This window comes from Chelonia mydas, chromosome 6, assembly GCF_015237465.2.
Source record: "Chelonia mydas isolate rCheMyd1 chromosome 6, rCheMyd1.pri.v2, whole genome shotgun sequence".
In the NCBI taxonomy this organism is placed as follows: Eukaryota; Metazoa; Chordata; order Testudines; family Cheloniidae; genus Chelonia; species Chelonia mydas.
In genome coordinates, this window is record NC_051246.2 from 54167939 (window position 1) to 54191986 (window position 24048).

Below are 24048 nucleotides of genomic sequence, written 5' to 3' on the forward strand. Positions count from 1 at the left end.
ATGCTAGGGGTAGCATCCGGGCTTACTGGAGCACTGGCTAAATGCTGTTTATGAGAAAATGAAAAACCTTTCTACTCAGGATTCTCTGAGTCAGAAGTGCCCTTCAGTGATCACTCAGGTTAGCTTCGTGGGCTTTCTGGGTCCATGTGGAGAAAGATCTACAGCTGGAGCACTCATCAGGAACGTGGCCATCTCCAAGGCAAAAAAGGCATTTAGAATGCCCATCATTCAGGGGCACTGCCACCACACAGTGAGGGCAGGACACAAAGGCTGGAGACTTTGCCTGAGCCAGGCAGTCAATGCATCAGTACAAGAATCCACAGATTTTCCAAATATTATTCATGTTGCCAACCGGCTAAATAAAATGTTAATTACTAAAGTAACTAACATATTAATACTAATAAAGGAGCACTACGGGGAAATAGGTGGACACCACTAAGGTCTGTCTAGCTACCATAGACAGCAAGAAGAATGGGTTGAGCCTGCCCTACCCTTTACACTCTCCTGTGGAAGGGGAGTGAGGACATATATATATAGCATGTCAACACAGCAGCAGGGAGGGTGTTTCTTGATACAGGCACACAAACGCATGCTAGCTCGGCTCGAGCCGTTGTCCACAGTGGCATGGCGAATGGCTCGGGCTAGCCACCAGAGTACAATCCCACCCGACCCACTGTGTACATACTTCAGAAGCTAGCCCAAGCAGTTGACTGTGCTGAGACGCACCCTTCCAGCTGCTGTGTAGCCATGCCTACAGAGTGCAGGTATGGCTCCAGCAGACCCTGCTGACCAAGAGAATCTAATCTCACATACATGCAGTGCATGTGAACCAAGACTGGGATCCATGTGGACAGATACAAGAAGTATCTTTATTAGAGGTGCTAGTAGAAGAAATCCAGCTAGATTTTCTGAGTCTAGGTTGAGGACATTAGGCTGGAGTTTTGAAAGGATTTTGTTTTACTTGCACACTGAGTAGATTTGCCCTGGAGTCAGACACACAACAAACATGGAACCCTTCGATGCCTTTTTTACCAAAAAAATCACTCTTCAGAGCAGACCTGCCCTTTATGCGAAGTCTAAATATGACTGCCTGCCCTACCTCTGGTAGGTTCGCAGCAAACAGTGTTGGAATCCAGGGAGTCAGCCAAGGCTGTTTCCAGCCCTGCCATTGAGTTGGTTTGTGACCTTGGGCAAGTCACTTTTCCTCTTTATGCCTCCATTTTCCAGTCAGTAAACTACAGACACTGAAGTTACCCTCCTGTGCAAAGCACTGAGATCCTGGGATAGAAAGTGCAATGTAAATATTATTAGATATAAGGTTTTTAGTCCTTAAGAGGACCCAAGGGAAGGGTCAGTGAATTCTGTGCATAGTCCCTAAACCCAAAGGTGAGAAGCAGCGGGTAGATGGAGCACAGAAAAATGTGTGGAGGTCGAGGTCTGTAGCTTTAAATGTCTATTTATTCACTTCCTTTTCTGGAAAATTGAAGGAGAAACACAGAACACCAGGGGTTTGAACAACAGAATTCAAAGCTAGTTCAGGTTGGATACCTTTGCTGAGTGAATCACATAGTTTGCTTAAGTTTACGAATTACATTAAGATACTAAAACCATACGTAACATCCACGTTTTCAATGGGATGCCATAGACCCTAGGAGGGCTGATCTTGTTTTAAGGAGAATTAAAGAACAGCTGCCAGCCTGAACTATTTCTCTTATGTAGAAGGATGCAATAGAAACAAACCTGTTGTGTGGGAAACAAACACTAGCAAGCAGGAAAGAAAACAGCCCAAAATAAAAGTGTTGAGCCCTGTCAGGGTTCCCTCCCCACTCTGAACTCAAGGGTACAGATCGGGGGGGAAAGACCCCCTAAACTTATTCTTACCATCTTAGGTTAAAAACTTCCCCAAGGTACAAACTTTGTCTTGTCCTTGAACCCTATGCTGCCACCACCAGGCATGTTAAACAAAGAACAGGGAAAGAGCCCACTTGGAGACGTCTTCCCCCAAAATATCCCCCCAAGCCCTACACCCCTTTCCTGGGGAAGGCTTGATAAAAATCCTCACCAATTTGCATAGGTGAACACAGACCCAAAACCTTGGATCTTGGTAACAATGAAAAATCAATCAGGTTCTTAAAAGAACAACATTAAAGAAAAAAGTAAAAGAATCATCTCTGTAAAATCAGCATGGTAAATACCTTACAGGGTAATCAGATTCAAAACATAGAGAATCCCTCTAGGCAAAACCTTAAGTTACAAAAAGACACAAAAACAGGAATATACATTCCACCCAGCACAGCTTATTTTACCAGCCTTTAAACAAAAGGAAATCTAACGCATTTCTAGCTAGCTTACTTACTAACTTAAGGAGTTATGAAGAGCATTCCTGATCTATTCCCGGCAAAAGCATCACACAGACAGACCAACCCTTTGTTTTTCCCGCCCTGCAGCTTTGCAAGTATCTTGTGTCCTCATTGGTCATTTTGGGTCAGGTGCCAGTGAGGTTATCTTAGCTTCTTAACCCTTTACAGGTGAAAGGGTTTTGCCTCTGGCCAGGAGGGATTTTATAGTTCTGTATACAGAAAGGTGGTTACCCTTCCCTTTACATTTATGACAAGCCCACACATTCTATCCCAGGGTTTGAAAGAATCCACTCCTCTACTTGAGATTGAGGAATGGGATTTATTGGAGGCACTCCAGTGGCGGAAAGCATACATTTCTGCAGAATGTGTATCATGGTTACCAGGTGAGCTGTGCCATAGAGTTCTTTTGGTCACTGGAGTGCACCATCCTGTGCCTCGCGCTGGGTGGAACCACATACTCCAACCATTCAGACTGGGTCTCTGGGCTGCAGCCCCTTGTTTACAGAACCATGTTATTCCAACAGGCCCGACTGGGTTGGGCACCTGTAACAGCAGCTGATTAAAGTGACTCAAAAACAGCATCATCAAAACATAGTAATATTTAATTGCTCAAGGAAACACAGCATTTAGGAAAATGGGTTAACACAGAGTCCTACACACATTTCCTTACTAAGATTAACCTCCCTAGTCATAGCTCAGGTAAACCCAGCTCTGGCTGGGAGAAACAGTCTTCTTACAAGCCTGACAACAGTCACTGACTCACTTGGCAATCCCCCACTCCTTCCCAAGGCCAGCATCTTTAAAGGTTTATAGTTCCATTTAATCCTAGGCTGTCAGGTTTTGGAAGAGGAAACTATGCCAGCCTGTTGGGAGCCAAGCAGGTGGCTTCTTCCCAATCAATGGCCCAGCCTTTGTTATCTTAACTCCTCTGTAGCTGTTCATTGCCAGGTGTCTTATCTTTGCCATTATTTGGTTTTCTATTTGCTTTCCCCTCCACTATTGACTGAATGCTGGCAGTCAGGTAGGTTAGCAGATACCTGTGGGCAAAAGGACATTTATAAAAAACATGTAACTCCTTCTTTCTCCACACTTTGCAAGCATCCAGTTCTCATGGTAGTAAAGAAAAACTACCGAACACAGTCCTGCTGCAGTGTAAGAACTTTCCGAGTCTTCAGACAACTCCAATGCTTCAGCTAATGGCATCTCCAAGCAACAACCAATGAAGTTAAGACTCTTGTCCATTTCTTTTAGTCTATTGAGAAAGCAATAGATCAGTGGGTCTTAACCTTTTTTTCATTTGCCGATCCCTAAAAAATTTAAAATGGAGGAGCGGACCCCTTGGTTTTGTCTGTTCATACAGTTGACTTACGTTCAGTCAGTTTTCAGGCTTAAGTTTTTTTGCAGACCCCTGAGACCTAGTCCACGGACCAGAGGTTAAGAACCACTGCAATAGATGGTTAACAAAGAAATTAACATGGAAGGCATCTTCACTATGCTGGGGAAAGCAGAACAGCAGCAGTTGTAGGCAATAGAGGATTCACATTTTTCAGAGCTAGTGTATTCTCGTAGCAGGGCTTCACTCATTTTTGAGTGAGCAGAAAGTGGGGGAATTTAATGGATTGTCTGCAGCTGTGAACACCCTGTAACTGATGAATCACAAGAGTATTTATGCATATTATTGCTCCAAGCTTTCAAGGGAGAATAGACTGTCATGGCAAACTACCAAAGAATGTTCAAGTAGAGCGTACATCCATATCGCCACAGGCTATTACCTAGCCAGGTCTCAATCTAAGTCGGGTGATACTGGTAATACTCAGATGAGAAACTCACAAGGGTAACTTAAAAACATACAGGAACAGATGTCAAAGCAGTAGGTGGTACGTAAGTACATAAAGTATTGAATTGGATGGCACTTTGCTGAAGGTGTTCATTCAGATGTGGTGGAAACGCCCATCCTCCCACACAGGCCCATTACTTTTCATCCTTCCAATGCACTTCTTCTGTGAAGCCCACAAACTGTGAGCCTATAAAAGCAACAACAATCTAAGGTAGAAGCTGCTGGGTCTCCAGAGTGAGTGTTATGCTATGACTACTGTAAATTCTGCAGAAGAACTGATGCTACACAAGTACACTAGTGGCACTTCCTGACCTTCTGTATGCTGCTCACAGGTTCAGTAACAGGCTAAATAATCACTTTATAATATCTAATCAGTTTAGAAATTATATAGTTCCTTTCATCCAACTCATTTGACAGTTACATGGCAAAGTGGGTCACAGAACAAGAGCTGGAGCCTGCACAGCATCAAACTCCTTGGCATGTGGTAACCTAATAACTAACACCAAAAAGCGGCTAGCTCTGGGGCTTCAGTTAAAGACCGTATTTTGACAGAAAGCAAGTAGGCACCAGCTCCAGCCTCTCCAACAGCTGAGCTGAAGTCACCATATGCTACCCCCTACAGCTCAGAGAGCTGCAGGTTATATTGGTTTATGGATTAGCAAGAATAGCAAACTGGGTAGGGGAGGACTCCATAATTCAAGGTTTGGACAGTAAAAAAAACAAATGAGTTTCTGCTTTAGAAAGCACCTTTGGGCCAAGACTGAGGGCAGAGGCCTGCATATACACAATGTGGGTACATAAACATTATTTGCACACAGGCTAGGGAATATGCACATGTAATTGCCTGTCTCTTTACCCAAAAAATGGCTAGACACAGATGCATGCATCATATTTTACTGCAAAAAAGTGACCATATTTCTCTTCCATCTACCTAAAGGTATATTATTACACACTTTCAAGTATGGGCAAAGGAAATAATGCAACAGATGAAGGTATCTGGAACCCCATTTCTGTAATAAGCAAATTTGACCTCCCCTTTTTATTACAGTTTGACAACGACTGGCTTTCTAGGTATATGATCATTTACAATTACACAGATAATGTCACATTAAATACTACATTCATAGTAATCAGTAAGTTTCTTGTTAACAGTTTCTAAGACTCAAAGACAGATGCATTCTTCCAAAGAGGACAAACTTTAGAACCATTTTAGTATTTTAAAATGTTGAAAGTAGAACACTCTCCCGCATCCATCTCGAAATAAAGCTGAGGACATTTAGCATTCATGCAGAGATTAGGAGCATTGGTCTGAGCAAAGCATAAAGCAAACAGGCTGTGTCCACTTTGAAGTTTGGTGTCAAGGCTCCGCATAATGAACCAATCTCCAGGATCTCTCTGAGCTGGGTCTCTGCAGTTGAAATACTTATCACTAAGCCTAAGACAGGCTCACTTTCGTTTTAGCCCAGGATATTCTGCCTATGGGTTAAAGGTTAATTTCCTAAAGTAGGGCTGACCATAACTTTTTTCATAGCTCAACCCACATCAGAAAAAGGATGCCCAAGGCATGAGAAAAATACACAATTAGTACTGGAAAAGTTTAATGAGTTTATTTTAAAAAAGTTGTTTGAATGAAATAAGCTTGTGCATTAGTTACAAAATATATTAATCTATTGATACTTTAGTGAAATCAGCAGAGTGTGTATTGTGTTCAAATGCAGATCAGAGCGTATCTTCAATAACACTGACTAGAGTACTTGTTGTGTACCAAACCACTAGTGCACATTTGATGAGAAAAAGAATGTCTTCTAGTAAGGCAAACAAAGGCCAACCATTTTGTTTACTACCAGATTTAAATTATTCAATAGGTAGGACCACTTGCTACCTAGCCCAGAGAATGAGTTTTTCCATCTCACAAATGTAATTGCCTGCATATACATCATGTGCTGACAATTTTTAAAGAGTTACTTCCCCCTGCCCTGCAGGGGGACACTGAGCTAAAAAGGAGTCCCATATGCAATACATTATACTCAGAGAATTCTGAGAGCAGTAACCTTGCAAGTATACCCATACATAAAGAATACATAGCTGGGATAAGGGAGAGACAAGAGAGAACAAGTGGGGATGTGTGTGTGGGAGGAAAAATCAAATAAGTATCTTAGATGTCTGTAAACTAATGTAAGTATAGGGAATAAGCAGGAAGAACTAGAAAAGCTAGTTATTGAAAACAGCTATGACATACTTGGCATCATAGACTTGGTGGGATACTACATGACTGGTGTATTGGTACAGAAGGGTACAGATTGCTCAGGAAGGACAGGCAGGTGAAAAAAGGGAGGAGATATTGCTTTGTGTATATATTAAATGTATACACTTGGAAATAGGGTACGGATTTGTTGAAAGTCTCCTGGTAAGGATAAAAAGGATAAAAAACAAGAGTGATGTCATGGCAAAGATTTACTACAGACCATCTAACCAGGAAGAAGGGGTTGGTAAGACTTTTTTTTAAACTAACAAAATCATCCAAAACACAGGACTTGGTGGTGATGGGGGACTTCACTACCCAAACATCTGTCAGGAACATAACACAACAGGGCACAGATTATCCAACAAGTTCTTGGAATGTATTAAGAGATTTTTTTATTTCAGAAGATAGAGAAAACTACTAGGGGAGAAGCTGTTCCAGATTTGATTTTGACAAATATGGAGGAACTGGCTGAGCATTTGAAAGTGGAAAGCAGTTTGGGTGAAAGTGATCATGAAATGGTAGAGTTCGTAATTCTAAAGAATGTTAGGAGGGAAAACAGCACAATAAAGATAATGGATTTTAAGAAGGCAGATTTTAGCAAACTCAGGGAGTTGGTAGGTAAGATCCCATAGGAAGCAAGTCTAAGGGGGAAAATAGGGGACTGGACTAGAAGATCTTTTGAGGTCCCTTCCAGTCCTACAATTTCATTATTCTAAGACTGTTTGACACAGGTAACAGAAATTTGATTTAAAAAATAGAAGAGGAAAGTAATCTAGCTTCTAAACATAAGATTTGATATATATATACACACACACACACACACACACACATATATATATACACACACACACACACACACACAATATTGCAAAAGCACCAAGAGTCACAGAGAAAGAACTGTACACAAAACCTAAATTCAGCACTTCCCTTAAAAAGTTAACAGTTGGAAACTAGGCTAATCATTGCAACTCCACATTTGTTTTAGATTGCTTTATTCCAGAAATTTTCATAAAATCTGTGGCAGTTGTGATCCATAATCCATTCTCCTTTTAAGTATTTTTCAAGATCATTCTTCAACTGTCATAGCATAATGATTTCTTAAAAGAGAAGAAAAACAGACTTCTAGGGGAAAAGGTGAAGCACATACACTATAAAGCTGTATTTTATCACGGAAATTGAACTCTCAAACAATGCCAACCTCAAAGAGAGATTAAATAATATAACATTAACAACTGAGAATGTACGTATCTGGATGGCAACTCAATCCAGCATTTAAATTCTATAAATTTCTTTCCACCAGCTGAAATTACATTCCCACATGTGTGATGTGACAGACAATTCTGGAACTGCACTGGTAGCAAAGATAATTTGGAAAAAAAAATAAGTAGTTGAGTGAGGTCTGCATAGATAAGAACATCAGGTTAGTAAGACGGAATACATTTGGCTCATATTCAACGTATCAGCTCAGAAAGTCTCCCACGTAAGCTTTGTGGTTAAATCAGCTTGGCACTGGCTTAGAATTCCATAGTGCACCCTTTAATAAGTACACAATAGATACAATATCACCAGCAGCTAAAACTGTTAATGTTTCACACTGGCAGAAAAAAAATATGTAACCTGCACCAACTTCTCTATTTCCTATTAGGCTGTGCTATTTTACATTATCCCAATTTAAATAATAAAATCTTACTTATACTACAGGGCTGCCACCACACTGAAGTTCATTTCAAGTCAGAAGTAGACTCGGTTGAGATTTTTAAAAAGCAGACAGCTGTGCCTGGGAATTGACGGGCTTTTGTAAAAACAAATCTTAAGGCTTTTGAAAGCGTAATGAAAATGGAACTCCTAGAGGTGTTAAGTTGGCACTTCAAAGACCCGTACATACAGGACAGGCAGATGGCTTTTTAAAAGGATGCACTGTACAATTTACGTGAAGAGGGGGACAGAGGCAGTAAGAGGTACCTGAATCAGTTAGAAGTTACCCCTCCTTTCTCCCTCTGTCCCCAGAAAGAGAATCTGATTTTATTTCCTACACAATAAAGAGAGGAGGAATGTGAGAAGCAAGTCTGTCCTTGGAAAAGAACGACCGTCTGAAAAGGAAGCGGAGAATTGGTATATGTGTCAGTGACGATGCAACAACAATAAATGCTTTACACATGTATACGACATAGGCCAGGGGTCGGCATCCTTTCAGAAGTGGTGTGCCAAGTCTTCATTTAGTCACTCTAATTTAAGGTTTTGCATGCCAGTAATTCATTTTAACGTTTTTAGAAGGTCTCTTTCTAGAAGTCTATAATATATAAGCTATCGTTGTATGTAAAATAAACAAGGTTTTTAAAATGTTTAAGAAGCTTCATTTAAAATTAAATTAAAATGCAGAGCCCCCCGGACTGGTGGCCAGGACCCGGGCAGCGTGAGTGCCACTGAAGATCAGCTCGCGTGCCGCCTGTGACAGGCGTGCCAGAGCTCGCCTGCCCTGACCTCGGCCCTGTGAAGCACAATCAAAGACTAGCGTTAAGAATGCTTCAACTTTGTCGAAATACGGTTCCTGCTAAACGGTTTGGTAACATGATGGGCAAGAACAGACTTTGTCCCTTAAGCAGCAAACCCCATACGTGCAGAGACTCAATTCAAACAAGTCTGTGCTAACGTTTGTCAGTATTTTCCATGGAGAAGGTGGTCTAGATGTGCAGAGTACAGCCACTCAGCCTGCAAAAGAACGTTCTCTCCCACACTCCGTTCACATTACTGAGTTTAGTAGGCTGGGGTGCCATGAAAACGGAGGTCTTCCAGGGCCTAGGACATTTCTGATCCCCTGCATGTGGGCAAAAACAAACAAAGAAACCTGTTCTCACGCGGTGCTCCGACAATGAAGTTTGTAACAGACCGGGCCTGTGTGTCTTAACTGTCCTCCCTCCCTGTTGTTGGTTCTAAGCAGCCCAACAAGAAGGGAACCGACACTTGGGCTGCCCCGTAGCAATATTTACACAACTAGAGGTGAGGCAAACCCCACTTGCCAGCTTCTCAACTCAGAAAAATGCTCCATGCTGACTGGGGAGATATTCACACATTTATGCATGGCCTGGTTCCATATTTTCTGTATCAGATTGTCTATATGCCTACCACTGGTAGCAGGACAAACCAGGCCTTTTTCTTGTGCTTTAAAAAAAGTAATCTCTGTGTTTATACACAAACCTGAAGATACTGTAGAGTTGAAAATAATTCTATACATTAAAATCCATTATTTTCCAATTAGCAGCAGTGAGTTTGGACTAACCCGCTTCTAATGCGCCAGACTACAACATTAACATGGGATGTAGACAATCAGTCTAGAAAAGCCAAGAAATAGGCACAGGAATCTCCAGGTTTATTTTGTTTTTGTTTTAAGTCAATGTAGTATTTGTGAAAGAGGACACTATAGAAACTAGAATGTGCTTGTTTATTATAAGGACACATAGCAATGCAAGTTCACCAACACTGCCCTATTAGCGGGCTACCATCCTGTTCTTTTCTAGGTGGCGAGGGTGGCTAACCTACTATGCCCCGGAGCTCTCTAGTTCAACAAGCCGCCATCACTTTGGGCACTATATGGACAAATGTCTATTGAGAACTAGTGACAGACGCTCCACCACATTTCACACGGTGCCATTTGACAGGAATGATTTTAGATCTCTGGTAAGTTTGGCACAAGTCAGGTATGACCAAGAGGTAAAAGTTTCCATGATCCCTGAGCCACCTACTATATATCTTCTTCCTCTCTGTCGAACATATCTCACGCTAATATGATCTAGCACCACAAAGAGCATCCTACCAATGCAGAACTTTAACCCATCCAGCACCACCTTAGTTACAGTGGAAGAGTGTCAGCCATGTTTTTACACAATTGCAAACAAGGTGAACAAACATTTTGTGAGGGGGGAAAAAAAAAGTTAGGCCTAAATAAGGCCTAAAAGCCATAGTTTCTATCAGCATTTCTGCTGTGATCTCAGCACATTCAGCAGATATATTTGTTTAGCCTTCGCTGGGGCTGTATTGCATGGGTTTTGCAGAATGCTTTCAGAAGTCCAAGACTGATTCAACACCATCATGCGGATTCCTGTTTGAATGTTCCTGAACATAATTCCCTGGGAGGAAAAAGATAGAGAGAGACCGACAGATATCTAGGGACTGTGGACTAAGTCCTAACCTTACTTCATATTCCAAAAGGAGCATGGTAAATTCAAAGTGCTGGAGTTTCCCTTGCTGCGCATTCCCTGGCTAAGCTATAAAGGCACTAAAATAGTCTGTACTTTTGTTTCCTTCCTCTATTCTTGCCATTTGGATTTAAGTCCATTTAGAAACTGTCTATATTCCGAGGTGAACATCTCCTGAATCTGTAGCACGAAAGCACCTTCCATAGTTGAGCTAGTTCACTCCCACTACAGTATGGGCATTGCATCCCCCTGGGCAGTGGTGTAGTCAAACTGGAACATCATTCTGGTACTATTAAGCAGCAGCTGTGGCAATGAAGTCGATCCACCTCTCTAGATAGCAGGGGAAACCCTCACTCTGAACCGTCTCCCTGTGAGCAGCCTTATGACACCACCCCATGTGGGGCCAGTCTGCTCACCAACCCCGCTCTGCTCAGCCCCTGCTCCCTGCCATGTTCCTGCTTCTCTCAGTGTTTCTGCTGCCTTGCAGCAGCTGGTCACAATAGGAAGTGCTTTGCATGCTCCAGCCACTGGGTGCTTATCCCACGGCTGGCAGCTTCATATCGATTTTAGTTAAAGCAGATGCTAAGCAGTGATGGTGGTAGGAGGTGCAGGGCAGCTCAGATGCTCCCAGGGACAAGAGGCTGCTGGGCCTGGCCAGGAGCCCTGAGCAGCAACAGCAGAGTTTTGGCCCTGGTGCTTCAAGCCTCTGGCTGTGATAGGTGAGAAGGAGAGGGACAGACAAAGGGACAAACCAGCTGAGACTGAAGGGCAGATGGTCAGAGAGCAGGACAAATGGGGGGAAGGTCTATGGGGTAGGAGCACAAGAGGTCAATCAGGAAGACAGAGGAACTTAGGCAGGTACACAGGCACAGAATGGCTCCCACAGGACAAAGGGGCAGACAGGCATATACAAAGTGGTCAGTGGGGGCAGCTGCTAGTTAGCCCTCAAGGAAGGGCAGGGAGTGGGATGGTCTCAGAGCACCAGCTGAAATTGGAGCCAGAAGCGGGAGGTGCCATTTCCCAGGAGCAAACAGGAGAAACTTCCCAGGGATTCTGGGTCCTGCTGCGTTAACTCCCCAGGGAGATGTGATCTGGAGCAGCCTGAACTAGTTGTACCTCTCTCTCATCCTGCCTGTGCCCTGGCACTTAGTCCCCCTATGCTAGACACTGCTAGCCTGAGCCCCAGGTAATCCCCCTGCTTTATCCTCTACCACCCCCACATGACCACCACTCCTCCCACGTGCTTCCCCATCCTCATCCCCTGCTCCCTGCCCCTTTTAGTGGCTTTCCAATACTTTCATATTTAGGACACCTAGGGCATTCCGCTTCAATGCTCCACTTTCTCACAGACTTCTAGAAGTGGAATTTGACCCAACCTCCTCCAGTGTAGGAAGAGAGCTGCTTCAATAAATTCTTACTGAAGAATTTCACCTTTGATAACACAGCAATACTTCCCTCAGTTAGCTTTATACATTAACAGAGAACAGTAAGAAATACTTAATACATGACCCACAAACAGAGGAAAAATCTTGTATACCAAAGGCAGCAAATTCTATTCAGTCAAATCAGCTGTATTAGCCTGCAGAATAGCATTGTTCAACCCAGATAACTGCTCTTATGAAGCTTTTCCCCTCTGGAAAATCCCTTCGTTCATGCCCTTGTCCTTCCAATCTGTTGTGGAAGAACAGCAGTGCGGGGCTCCCTTAGTTAGGGCACACCAGACTATACAGCCCCATCAGTACTGCGAGGTTGAAAGCCCTCTCTCCGTACACTGTTCAAGTCTAAACGTGTTACAACCTCACAGCGCACCAGGAGGGTATCATCTTTTACATAGGTTCTTTGCTTCAAAGCTTGCAGGTGCATGAATGTCACATAACCAAAACCTTTTGGGTTGCGCTGGATTGCTGGTCTCTGGAAGGCTAGAAGCTCAGGTTTGGCTTCCATGACTTCTTCGTGATTCTGCCTTACGTGTCCCTCTGATTGATCCAAAATAGAAAGTCGTATGGTGCCCTGAAATGGCCAAGGCAGATGACTGTCATATTCTCCTTGCATAGTATGGACAAAGAGGGATATAAAGTTAGCACAGCGCTGAGAATTTGGTAACTGGATATGTAGGCGCAAACACAGTTTGTAGCCTGGTTTCCCAGTGTAGAAACCAGAGCTGTGGATCACAACAGGTCTCTCTTCTTCTTGGGCTCTCAGATATGTGCTGAAGTTCTCAATCTTCCAGATGTAAATGCCGTTACATTGTTGTGCCTCCATTTCAGTAATTTTTTCCTCTAGATTTTGGATAGTGCGTTTGAGGTCTCCCACGTGAGCGCTCTGAGTCTCCATTTTAGCAATAAGCTCTCTGATTTGGTGATCTTGTCTTACCAGTCGACCTTCCAACTGCTGAATGGTTTCCTTGAAGTTCTCAACTTCTGGGTTGCAGTCATATGTGGCAGGTGGGACATGTGAGAAGAGAGACGGCTCAAAGGATAGGCCACTGAGGTAGGACATGGGAGTTGTAGTAACACTAATACTCCGGAGAGTCTGAGCCATCATTCTCATGTGAACCTGAGTGAACTCTTGCATATGACGTGCCAACTCATTCCTCTGCATCTAGAATTTAAAAAGACATGGCATCAAACTCTTGAGCAGCAAAAACATTTCCTGCAACTAAGCCACAAAATATTGGGCTTCAAAGACAAACTGCAGTACATAATAGAAATGGCTTTAGCTAACACAGATCAGCTGGAACAAGAACTAAGACAAAAGTCAAGTGACATGTGACAAAGTCAAGTCAAGTCCAACTGAGGGGACTTTGTTTTGGACCAGCTGTAAGATCAGACAACTCAGAAAAATAACCAGTTCAGGTGCCTGTAGAGACAAATAGCGTTTAAGTCAAAATGATTTGTTAAAATCATGATGTAAAAGGTAACAGAATTCCTCCACTACTTTGCATATATTTAATACTGCCACTATCCTGTTTGCAATCAGCAATGTATACCCCACATTGCACAGCAGTAGCGGCACCAGAGCCCCGAATATGACAGTGTATTCAGGAAAGGCAAGGAGAGCAATCGGTTAAAGATGAGAGAAACTTATCATTAAAAGGAAGTACTGTAATTAGAAAACTTGGAACTTCCCCCACAATTTGCACTGTTTCACCAAACATCATGAGTTTGAGGATCATGTGGATTTGAAGTATTTGCCACTTGTTTTCCCTAAACTACAAGAGTTACATACCTGGCATTTAAAAAACTTTCATAAGGCAATGTTACAGAAGAAATTGGTATTTAAGCTTAAAATCAACACAGGTAAGAACAGCAAAATAAAACCACACCAGAAAACTATTAGATTTAGGGTGGATTTTGCTAAAGCACCCGGGCACTTGTCTAATCAAACTCACGTTACCTTCAACAGAAGCTCAGTCAGGTCAATGCTGGCAGCTTTTGAAAGTCAAACTGTAAAAATCAAGCCCGGGAAATTTGTGACATAGATTAGATGAGAGGTACTGAGGAGAGTTCTTTGTATTGATGTGCGTAAAAGAAAGATTTACCTTTTCAGGACATCCAAAGGCACTGTATGTACATGGTACTGGGGCGGTAGGGCAGTCATTATCATAATGATTAGGCATCTAAAACCAAAATGAGAGTTAAGATTAATTTTTTTTAATTAAGATTAATTTTTTAAAGAGTTAAGATTAAGATGAATAGTTTACATTCTCCTCTTCAGATCAAGTCGTCTTTTTCAGAAAAGAAATTATGCCATTCGATCACAGAATATGATGAAAGAATTAGCGACTGTGTGTGTTAAGTGCACAGCAACGTTCCAACTCTCAGGATCCAGCCAAAACGTGTGGGTATACTTAAATACGACAGATTTCAACATTTTAATAGAATAATGAGCAACCACACACCACTAATTTGCACCTGAATAGGCACTACGTGTTAAAGGCCATTTAGTAAATTATTGCAAGGTAACGCAGCAACATCACTGCAAGTCACCCCAGTGTAATATTCCTTGATAACTATTATTCGCCGTAAATTTGAGACTCCAGGAAAGGGATTAGCTATGTTGACCTAGAGCAGGGATCAGCAACCTTTGGCATGCAGCCCATCAGGGAAATCCGCTGATGGGCCAGGACGGTTTGTTTACCAGCGGCGTCTGCAGGTTTGGCCGATTTCAGCTCCTACTGGCTGTGGTTCGCCGTTCCAGGCCAATGGGGGCTGCGGGAAGTGGCATGGGCCAAGGAGGCCCCAGGCAACTCCTCTGCTTTTTACCCCTTAACGACAGCAATGGCTTTTATATGGAGAAAAGCATTTATTGTGGCACCGATGGGACATAGAGTTTTTATAGAATGCTGGGGGGATCTCAGAAGGGAAAAGGTTGAGAACCTCAGATTTAGAGGAAGTTTGACATGTGAGGGCTCAGACACTTACATGGGTTACCATAAAATCTTAAAATGTTTGCAGCTAGATAGGTTAAATATTATTTAGGATGCACTCCAACCTGACAGGCAGCCATATGGCAAAAAGGTAGGCTCTTACCTGTTCTCTGATGAGCACTGTATTGCAATATTCACAAAACACATTTGCAAGTGGACAGTTCTGGTCATGAAGCTTCATTTTTTGAAAAGGTGAGAAAGAAAATGAGAACTATTAGTAACAATTAAATGATTATTAAAAGAGAAGGGAGTATTGATTAGCCTGTGTTCTAGATGTCTATGGAAAATTCTTGATCATTTATTTTTTAAGTCTCAAGCTTTGTATCTTGCTGGATTTAAATGGGAAAGTACCCCCGTTCTGATTCCTGAATGAGTCTTTTCACTTTCTGAATTTTATTCTTCTCTCATCAGAAATTCAGTGATAAGTCCTATTTCTGATACTACAAAATTCTGATTCTGAAGTTGCCCAAGACATTTGTGAAGTTTGGGTTTAATTAATTGTATTAAGGATGTAAACATTTTAAAGAATTTTCTTGTGCAATTAATATTAATGAATATATTAAGAAGTCTTAACATTTGACAAAAAGTGTCAAAAGGGTCACAAACATGATGTGCATTAATGTGGGAATTTTCAATGGCACATTTTGAAGTGCTTTTCAGATAAGCCTAATATACGATAGATTATGTCTATCTATAGAGATAAGGAAATGAAAGCTCAAAACACAGAAGCCAGATACTCAAGGTCACCCAGGAGTCAGAATCAGAGCGAAGAACAGAATCCAGAAGTTTTGCTCCAACTCTCTTGTTCGAAGGAGAGATTTAGGCATTGGAGCACAGCTCTCCCTCTCTGTACCCATCCATGTTTCCAGCAGGTAACGGGTTTGTGAGCAGAGCAAGAAAGCCCGCCATACACCAGTACTTTTGTCCTATCCTGTTATTCTGGCCCCTCCCCCTTTTCTTTTTAGGGTCACTGTGGGATGCTAATGCTGCCATCTCTCTTTGTAAAGTCAAAATTAAAGGTCCCTCTTATGCCAACTCTTTCACCTCCCTATGCACCATAGGGTCTCCAAAAAAGTTTAACCAAGCATGACCCCATCTTGACCCAAAAAAAGGGGGGAGCTAGTCTTCACCTGCCCAAGAGAGGACAATCCGGAGGTCACAACCTCCTAACGTCCAGCACCGCAGCACAGAAGCTGTTTCTGGATCAATTTACTATCCTGATGAACACCCTCCATTGATATTGCATTAACAATTGAGGACAAATGTTACAGTGTTTTTCATCCACTCTAATATTTTTCAGCACGTGCCTCTTTATCTTCATAAGCCATAGATGTGGCACAGTTTGGACAGCAGACCTGCCGCCGTGGGCATTCCAGTGTCATGTGGTTTTGCAGCTGGTTCTTCTGGAAGGAGCCCTGGCATTGTGGGCATTCCACAGAGCAGAAGTCACAATTCAACTGATGCTCCTGCATAACGGCAACAAGAGGATGTGGTATCAGAAACCCCAAAAAGTGCTCCAGGTCCCAGCTACTCATACATCTCCAAGATGGAGCAAAATGGCTCCAAGAGGAATACAACTGGCAGCTTCAACATTCTTTCACGCCCCAATCCTGCAAAAGGATTTGCCTGCATAAGCCCTTAAACCCAGAACCTCAATGACTTTAATTGCAGTCCATATGGAAGAGCTCCATAGCAGAACCAGGGTTTGAACAGGACTATAAATTCAAAGCTCTTCAGTATTAATGTTTGTGCAGAGTCATCATATGGCTACCTTTTACAGCTTAACACACTCATTAATTGGACAACTTCTAGGACTACTTAAAAATTGTTTATATTTTATTCAGATTGCTCTGAGCAAATATAAACTGGCATTTTGGACACTGGATATAGAAAGCTCTCATTTATAGCATACAGTTGGTCAAAATTACATGCGACAAAGACAGGACAAAGGGAGACTAAAATGATTAAACTAATACCATTATTAACATTATAGGCACTATCGTTCACTGTATGCAAGCTGTGACATATGGCTTGGGCTAAGGTAACTAAGATCAGCCACTTATTTCTTTCAGATAGAGAAACAGAACCAGCCTTGATCAAACGAACAGTGGATTTGAAACCACAACCACCAATAAGATGAAGACCATCTACAGAGAGTCATTTTGGAGATTTTTTTAACATTTCAAAATGGGAAACTATTTTCCATTTTTCAATGATCCTTACCTCTAGATGTCTCAGCTCCATTTTTAGAAGACAGCCCTTGTTGGGACATCTCACCTTCAGTGAGAGGATTTCCCGTTTGGCAAAGTTGTCAGGGAAGAGTTGGTTTTCGAGTAGAATTTCATTGTCTACTGGACATTTGTGACCTGCATCTCTACCATAAAAAGAAGAGGATGAGGTGATATGTACATCCAAGGGGAAAAAATATCTAGCAAATCTCAGACTTCTTTCCCTACCCTTATTTTAAAGTCTTCTCTTACACTAATGAAAATTTCATAATATTCTCATAATAAAGTGTTAAAGGCAGTCACTGAAAATAATGGCAGTTACACAGCAACTAGCACAAATCATACCATAAAATATCCTGATAACTAATATTACTAGAATACTACATGTATGTAGGTTTCAAAATAATTCCATTTCTAGCAGCATTCCTTTGGGTTAAAATAGTGTTAAGTTTGCTCAGATCCAGCTGGATGATTGCACTGCTAAGCATTCTGGGAATAAATCTGCAAGGAGGATACAGAAAGGCTAATAATTTAGGTTCCCATTTCTGTAGCCATTTCATTAACAATTCCTATTGAAGTTAATGGGTGTTTGTTCCACACACAAGAGAGATTTGGAATCAGACATTTAAAGAGTTCTGCAACTTTTGTCCCTTCTCCTCTCGCTCTTTTTTTTTTATGTGAAAACATACCATTGTTACAAGTAACAGCCACGATTACCATAATTAGAAATTGAGAAGCAAGTATTTCTATTTTTTCCAGTTTACTTTATATTTGACACTTTTGTTTAGTCAGTTTCCCTGTTACCTCTGTATAATCAGTTAGACTCCTTTATTTTGGGTCTTTCACACAGCAACAGGAATAAGAAAAGCCACCAGTAAGAAGTCTTGAAAAAAGTAATGCTCAAGACATAAAAACGAGGAGGGATTTGGGGCACGTGTATCTGAAGCAATTTTAAGAAAAGAAATTTAAATTGACTAGATTTCAAGTGATGCCCCTTAAAAGTTTAATGTATCATTTTCCTTGTTTTACACTCATATATGCACAGGACACATTTAAAAAAAGCCACTATGTAATGCAATTCAAATAGCTATCCACCCATACTGTCCACCATTCCCCAATTTTTGTCTGGAACAGCAGAGATTACCTGGTACCTGTTGCCTTCAGGTGTGAACCAACACATTCATATGGGAATGTGCAAGGTTAAGTAATATAGTTAAACAGAAGAATTCTGAATTGTGGTGCTAATGGACAATACTGCTAGTGTGAAAAAACGTGGATTAACAATACTCTGAGTGGGTTGTGAGTAAAAGGGCCTTTGCGGTTCAAAGATCATTGGATTTGGGGGTGGGCAGAGGTAGATAAATAGTGTTGTTCATTTGACAAGGAAATCTTTGGCCAGCACCTACTTTGTTAGCATTACTGCTACAGAAAAGGGAGGTAAGTTTAGACTTTATAAAGAGTCCAGGACCTTCCTTTTTATGGTTTTGCTTTGAGGAGATGGTTTGCCTGGGAATCTCACTCCTAAACAGAAAAAACAAAGCAGTGGTCTGCAGTTTCAGCTCTCATAGCTCCCCAGTCCAAACATTGCTCTCAGTGTCACAATACATAAACATTCATTCTACTTACAACCTACAACTGGAAGCTGGTTGTTACAGGTATAATGTGGTATAACGTAGTGTAATGCATTACAAACTTCCTGCTTATAATTAAGTTTATAGTTAGCAGCTGGACCACATTAAATAAAAATCAGCAATTTTTCATGGCTAGGGGAATGGGAATTGCCTCAGCTCTAAAATGGGGATAACACCCACCCACCCCTTTACAGTGATGGGATAAGGATTAGCTAATCGATGACTGTAAAGTAATATATAAATGCCAATTATTTACAACAAATATTTTAAGTAATGTATTCGTGAATGTGATGCAGTTAAGTGTTTGTGAATGTGACATCAAGACTGGTTAGAGCCAGGCTTAGTGTGGAAAGACGCTATACACACTTCCCACACACAGTTCAATATATGCACCCCAGTACCAATTTGCACTGCTTGTTATTCCAGATTGGGGGCTTTCCTGCAGAGACACTGACTTTCTGAGTTCCCTGGGGGTGCTCAACCCCTGGCTCCGCCCCCACTCCACCTCTTCCCCCAAGCCTCCATCCTGCCTCTTCCCGCCCCCTCCCCAGCCTCTGCCTGCTCCCGCTGCTCCTCCTTACCCAATGCCTCCTGCACACCGTTCAACAGATGATCACTGGTGGGTGGGAGGCGCTGGGGCCCACCAGTGGGCAGGAGGTGCTCGGGGGTGGGGAGCGGGAGGAGCTGGGTCCCACCAATGGGCGGGAGGTGCTGTGGGGCAGGGGAGGAGCTGATCAGTGGGGCTGCCAGTGGGTGCTGAGTACCCATTATTGTTTTTTTCATGGGTGCTCTAGCCCCAGAGCACCCACAGATTCAGCGCCTATGCTTTCCTGAACAATGACTGAGAATCGTGGTAAGTTGTGCCACAATGAGTGGTTCTTGTGATATGGACAAGAATCTACTAGCAAGTACATTGAGAACATTATATTCACTAGCAATCTAAATCCAAAGCCACAGCACCATCTAGCCTCTAAAAATTGCTCAACAAACCTTTGCACGTCTTAGCAGCTTAACTGAGAAGTGTAATGGTGACTCTGTACATAATTGCTTTATTCTGATTGTATCTTACATATGCCTATCAATGAATATTTAGATTGGGAAAGAGGCAGGAAGCTTACAGGAGGAAGACAGAAAGTGAACTAGCCTAAATAGCCATTGCTACTAGGGAAAGCTCAGTAAGATACTCAATGGCAAAAGTTAATTGGAGAAACCTGAAAAAGAGAAAAGGTAAGATTTACTTCATCCTCTCAGCCTGCTATTTAAGAGAGTAGCCTGTGTAAGATTTTTTTTTTTAAGCCCCAGTCACAATCTGGCTGGGTCACAGACTTCCTTGACAATGGTTCTCCTAACACCACAGGCAGGCAGGCCCCTCACCTACAGCAGTAATTGAAACGTGAGGATTTTCAGTGAAGTTACGGAGTTAAAAACATTTTTAAAACTCTTCAGTGTTTTAAACATCACTAGTAAAAAGTAGAAATATTGTGTGTATTACACATTCAGATTCCTTGAGGAGTTTTAGATTAGCTTCTAAAGAGATTTTACGACTATTGCTACTATAGCTCCAGATTGGATAATATGGATGGATGCACTGACCAAGGTAGGCATGTCCCTTGAAGTACAGTTCCATATTAAGGATGTGCAAGAACATTTTAATCCTGTGTTCCAGATGTTTTGTGGATGGGTTCTTGGACAACGTGAGCAATGATGTTGCACTGGAACACCTATAGGCTTGGCAGCTTTGGTTTGCTGAATCCCCTTTGTTATTTTGCCCTATAAATAAAAACTATATGGCATGACCCCTAGCTTCTAGTGCTAGTCAAATATTTGCAAGTCATTTGATTATTTTTTCCTTTCAGCTGCTGAATGCATTATTTGCAGATATCTTTTTTCCTACTGTGCAGCTCTACAGATTGTTGCAAATTATTAGTTATTTGCTGCTTTTGCTGGCAGTTTTTCAACCACCTGTAGTGGCTGTTTCAGAGATGGCCTCTCTTTTCCTGTAGTATCACAGCACGTATAATCAGCCAAAATGCTCCTGCTTATGGTCCCCCAAACTGAAACGGGAGGGAAAGTGGAGGCACAGTGTTTTTCCAGTGAGGGGCATTTGACTATAGAACTCAAGCCATTCATTTCTGATGGTCCATCAGATGTATCATATCAAATGTCAGAAAACTCCTCAAGTGCTACGTAAGTTTTGGCCTGATGAGATTATAAGAGACAGAAAACTGGAGTCACGTTATATTTTTTAAGTATTATATTAGTGCTTACAGATTGTTTTTGGTTAGCAAATTTTAGAAGTAAAAACAAAAGCTAATAGCTCTAGTGTTGAAACACACACTAACAGTCACCTAAAGAAGCCATTTTCTCTGCTACTGTAGGTCAAATAATCCATCCCTTAATAGTACCTAAAGGTGTTTTCTAAGACTTTACTTACAAAAAAGACAACACTTTCTGAGAAGCAATGTAATTTACTGCGATCCAAACCAACATGATGTATTTGTAGCCTACATGATGTAATCTAAAGTTCATTTTTAAAAAGCTTCTAGCCCTGGATGCAGAGATAGTTTTCTAAATGTGAACTAAATGTAACCAAAGCAGTAACATCTTCCCACGTCTGCAAAAAGCTTGAAACAATGCACTGAGATCTGAACTCCTCTGCCCTTTACTAATTGGATTAGAGTATTAATTCTAAAGCCCAAGGATGGCACTTCAGTATCAACATTAACTCAGATGCATGGAAAAGGGAAAAACAGAGATGGGGAAGGACAAGACAGAAGCAGAGATGGCTTAAAGGGGAACAGATTTTCCCACTGATGACTGTGACAATCACATACTGAACAATTAACTAAACAGTTACTACATTAAAAGTCAGTTCTTCCATTGATCTCTGTGGGAGCCTCCTGTTGATATCAGTAAACCGTGTGCTGTGGAAAGTATGCACCCTGAATTAATACCTTGACTGATGGGCCACAATTAAGCATGGAATTCAGCCCTGTCCTCCAAATGTTTGACACTTGCACTGCAAATCCCCTATTTTCACTATCACTACTCCCCACTCAAACCACACTGCAGAGACAAACTTCAATAGCAATGAACCAGAAAGGGATTACTGATAACACTCAAAATATTATGGGGATGATCTGCAGTTTCCCAGATCTAAAAAGATGTGGCACCTCTGTTTGGTATTTACCGAAACAGTCAGTGCTGAAATGAAAGGAGACAGAAGTAGGAATTTCCTTTTCTGTGAAATAAAAGCCTTTTGTTATTAGTACCCTCTTACAGGTCAAATAGGTGTCACTTTATACTGAGCAACTGCACTGTCGCTACAAGGAAGAGAAACCAATTCCCATGCACTGTGGTTTAGAATGGAAGTTTCTCCACCTGCCAGTAAATGTGTTTTCTTTTGAACATCTTATTTCCCCTAGTTCCACATTAAGCAATATGATGGCAAGCACCTATTAAGAAACAGAATTTGGGGTACAGTCATTAAGTGGTAGACTATAAAAGCACCTCAAGAGCAGAGGGATTGGAAAACAACACAGTTTTAGGTATGTAAGGATCCCAAAGTAAAGTGAATATGAAGAACATTCTCACTTGGTGAGAGTTTCTGTAATATTTTTATGATTCCTATGCACACCTCAGTTTCAGTATGTATTTTGCATCGTTATCTGGGGATACAAAAGGGTTAAACACATGAGGTGTTGGGTCACCTAGCTGTCTGGGGTGGAATGAATGGGTTATTAAAGGACTGGCTGAAACCAATCTATATCAATGGAGAATGGAAACACAATGGAAGCCTCAAAGACTAAGCAACTGACACTTATGGGAATCTCTGGCAGGCAGAGCTTGTAAACTCAACGTGGGCTAACAAGCTCTGGATAAGAGTTGGCTTTTGAGACGGGTTCAGCAGCTCTCACCTGGGAATGACCATGAGACAGAGCCACCCAGAGCCAGAGGCAGATTCCACAGCAGCTTGGCCAGATGGAAAGCTGACTTGATCAGAATGGCCTATGTTTTAACCTTTATTTCTCTATGCTAACCTAAGGACTTCCTCATGCTGAGTTCCAGCTGACTAATAAATCCGACTCTGTTTTGAAAGTCTGCCAGATGTCACTGCAAATACTTGCTGAGGTGCACTGGTCCCTGAAGAGTGTAAAATTCTGACCAGAAGTCTCTCTGTTGGATTCACTGAGCAGAGCTCACAATGTGAAACAGCAGTGCTGAGTCCATGTGGCCTACCCTCAAGAGTGGGACCTCTCGAGGGTCTGACACACAGTGGTTCCTCCAAGGGTCCTGTTTAAAAGCTGGGACATAGCAGAGCTCTTGTGTATCCGTGACAAAACTCCACTGACAGAAAATTTTAATTAAAAAATTCTGCCTTTTTAATCAGTGAAGTTGTTTTTCCTTGAAGTGGTTGAGAGACTAAGGCATTTCTAAAGCTCCATATACATATTAGTATCTAGGTGATCTGCTTGCAAGATCAACAGATACTACATCCCCTTTGAGTGTTTTGATTTCTTGTGCAAACTTATTCATAAAATCCTAAGATTAGTTTAAGCAGAGGATATGTGCTGGGGCTACTGCACACAGGAAGTTAGGCAGAAATAGATCCGGGAGTCCTGACTCCCAGTGGACTAGCCTACGTTCATGTAAAAGTACTTAAAAGCCTGGTATCGAAGACTTGTAAGTTATCCAGGTATGTATTGGATAACAAACTCAGTTCTAGTGTGAATTGTATATTATATATAAATTGCACACAAGAACTACATTAAGAAAATTAAGATTGCAAACTCATGCACCCAAAAGCAAAAGAAGTAAGGCGTAAATTATTGACAGTGAAGGTAATTAACCCTTGGGACAATTTACCAAAGGTCAGGGTGGATTTTCCATCCATCACTGGCAATTTTAAAGTCAAGACTGGAAGTTTTTCTAAAAGCTATGCTCTAGAAATTATTTTGGGGGAAGTCTATGATCTAAATTATGCAGGAAGTCAGACTAGATGATCACAACGGTCCCTTCTGGCCTTGGGATCTATGAAAAAAAAGCAAGTATTAGAATTAAGGTTATCTATGCAACTGTGCATTATAAAACAGTCTTTAATTACATGGTCATATAGTCCCCGCTC

The 24048-nt window shown here is 41.7% G+C and overlaps 1 protein-coding gene across 6 annotated transcripts in view; it reads right to left on the reverse strand.

Moving 5' to 3' along the window:
* Positions 1 to 5789: 5789 nt before the first annotated feature.
* The window catches only part of TRAF6 (TNF receptor associated factor 6), a 35363-nt gene continuing 17104 nt past the window's right edge, over positions 5790 to 24048 (reverse strand). For 5 of the 6 annotated variants that reach the window (XM_043548363.1, XM_007055237.4, XM_027817612.3 and 2 more), the window contains 5 exons: positions 17288 to 17438; positions 16372 to 16530; positions 15168 to 15239; positions 14177 to 14254; positions 5790 to 13236 (listed from right to left, as the gene is read on the reverse strand). In XM_043548363.1, coding sequence (XP_043404298.1) covers positions 12358 to 13236; positions 14177 to 14254; positions 15168 to 15239; positions 16372 to 16530; positions 17288 to 17438 — 1339 coding nt within the window. In that variant the 3' untranslated portion in view covers positions 5790 to 12357. Of the gene's footprint in view, positions 13237 to 14176; positions 14255 to 15167; positions 15240 to 16371; positions 16531 to 17287; positions 17439 to 22840; positions 23950 to 24048 lie in introns of those variants that run through there. The other variant, XM_037900059.2, reaches the window with a different exon arrangement.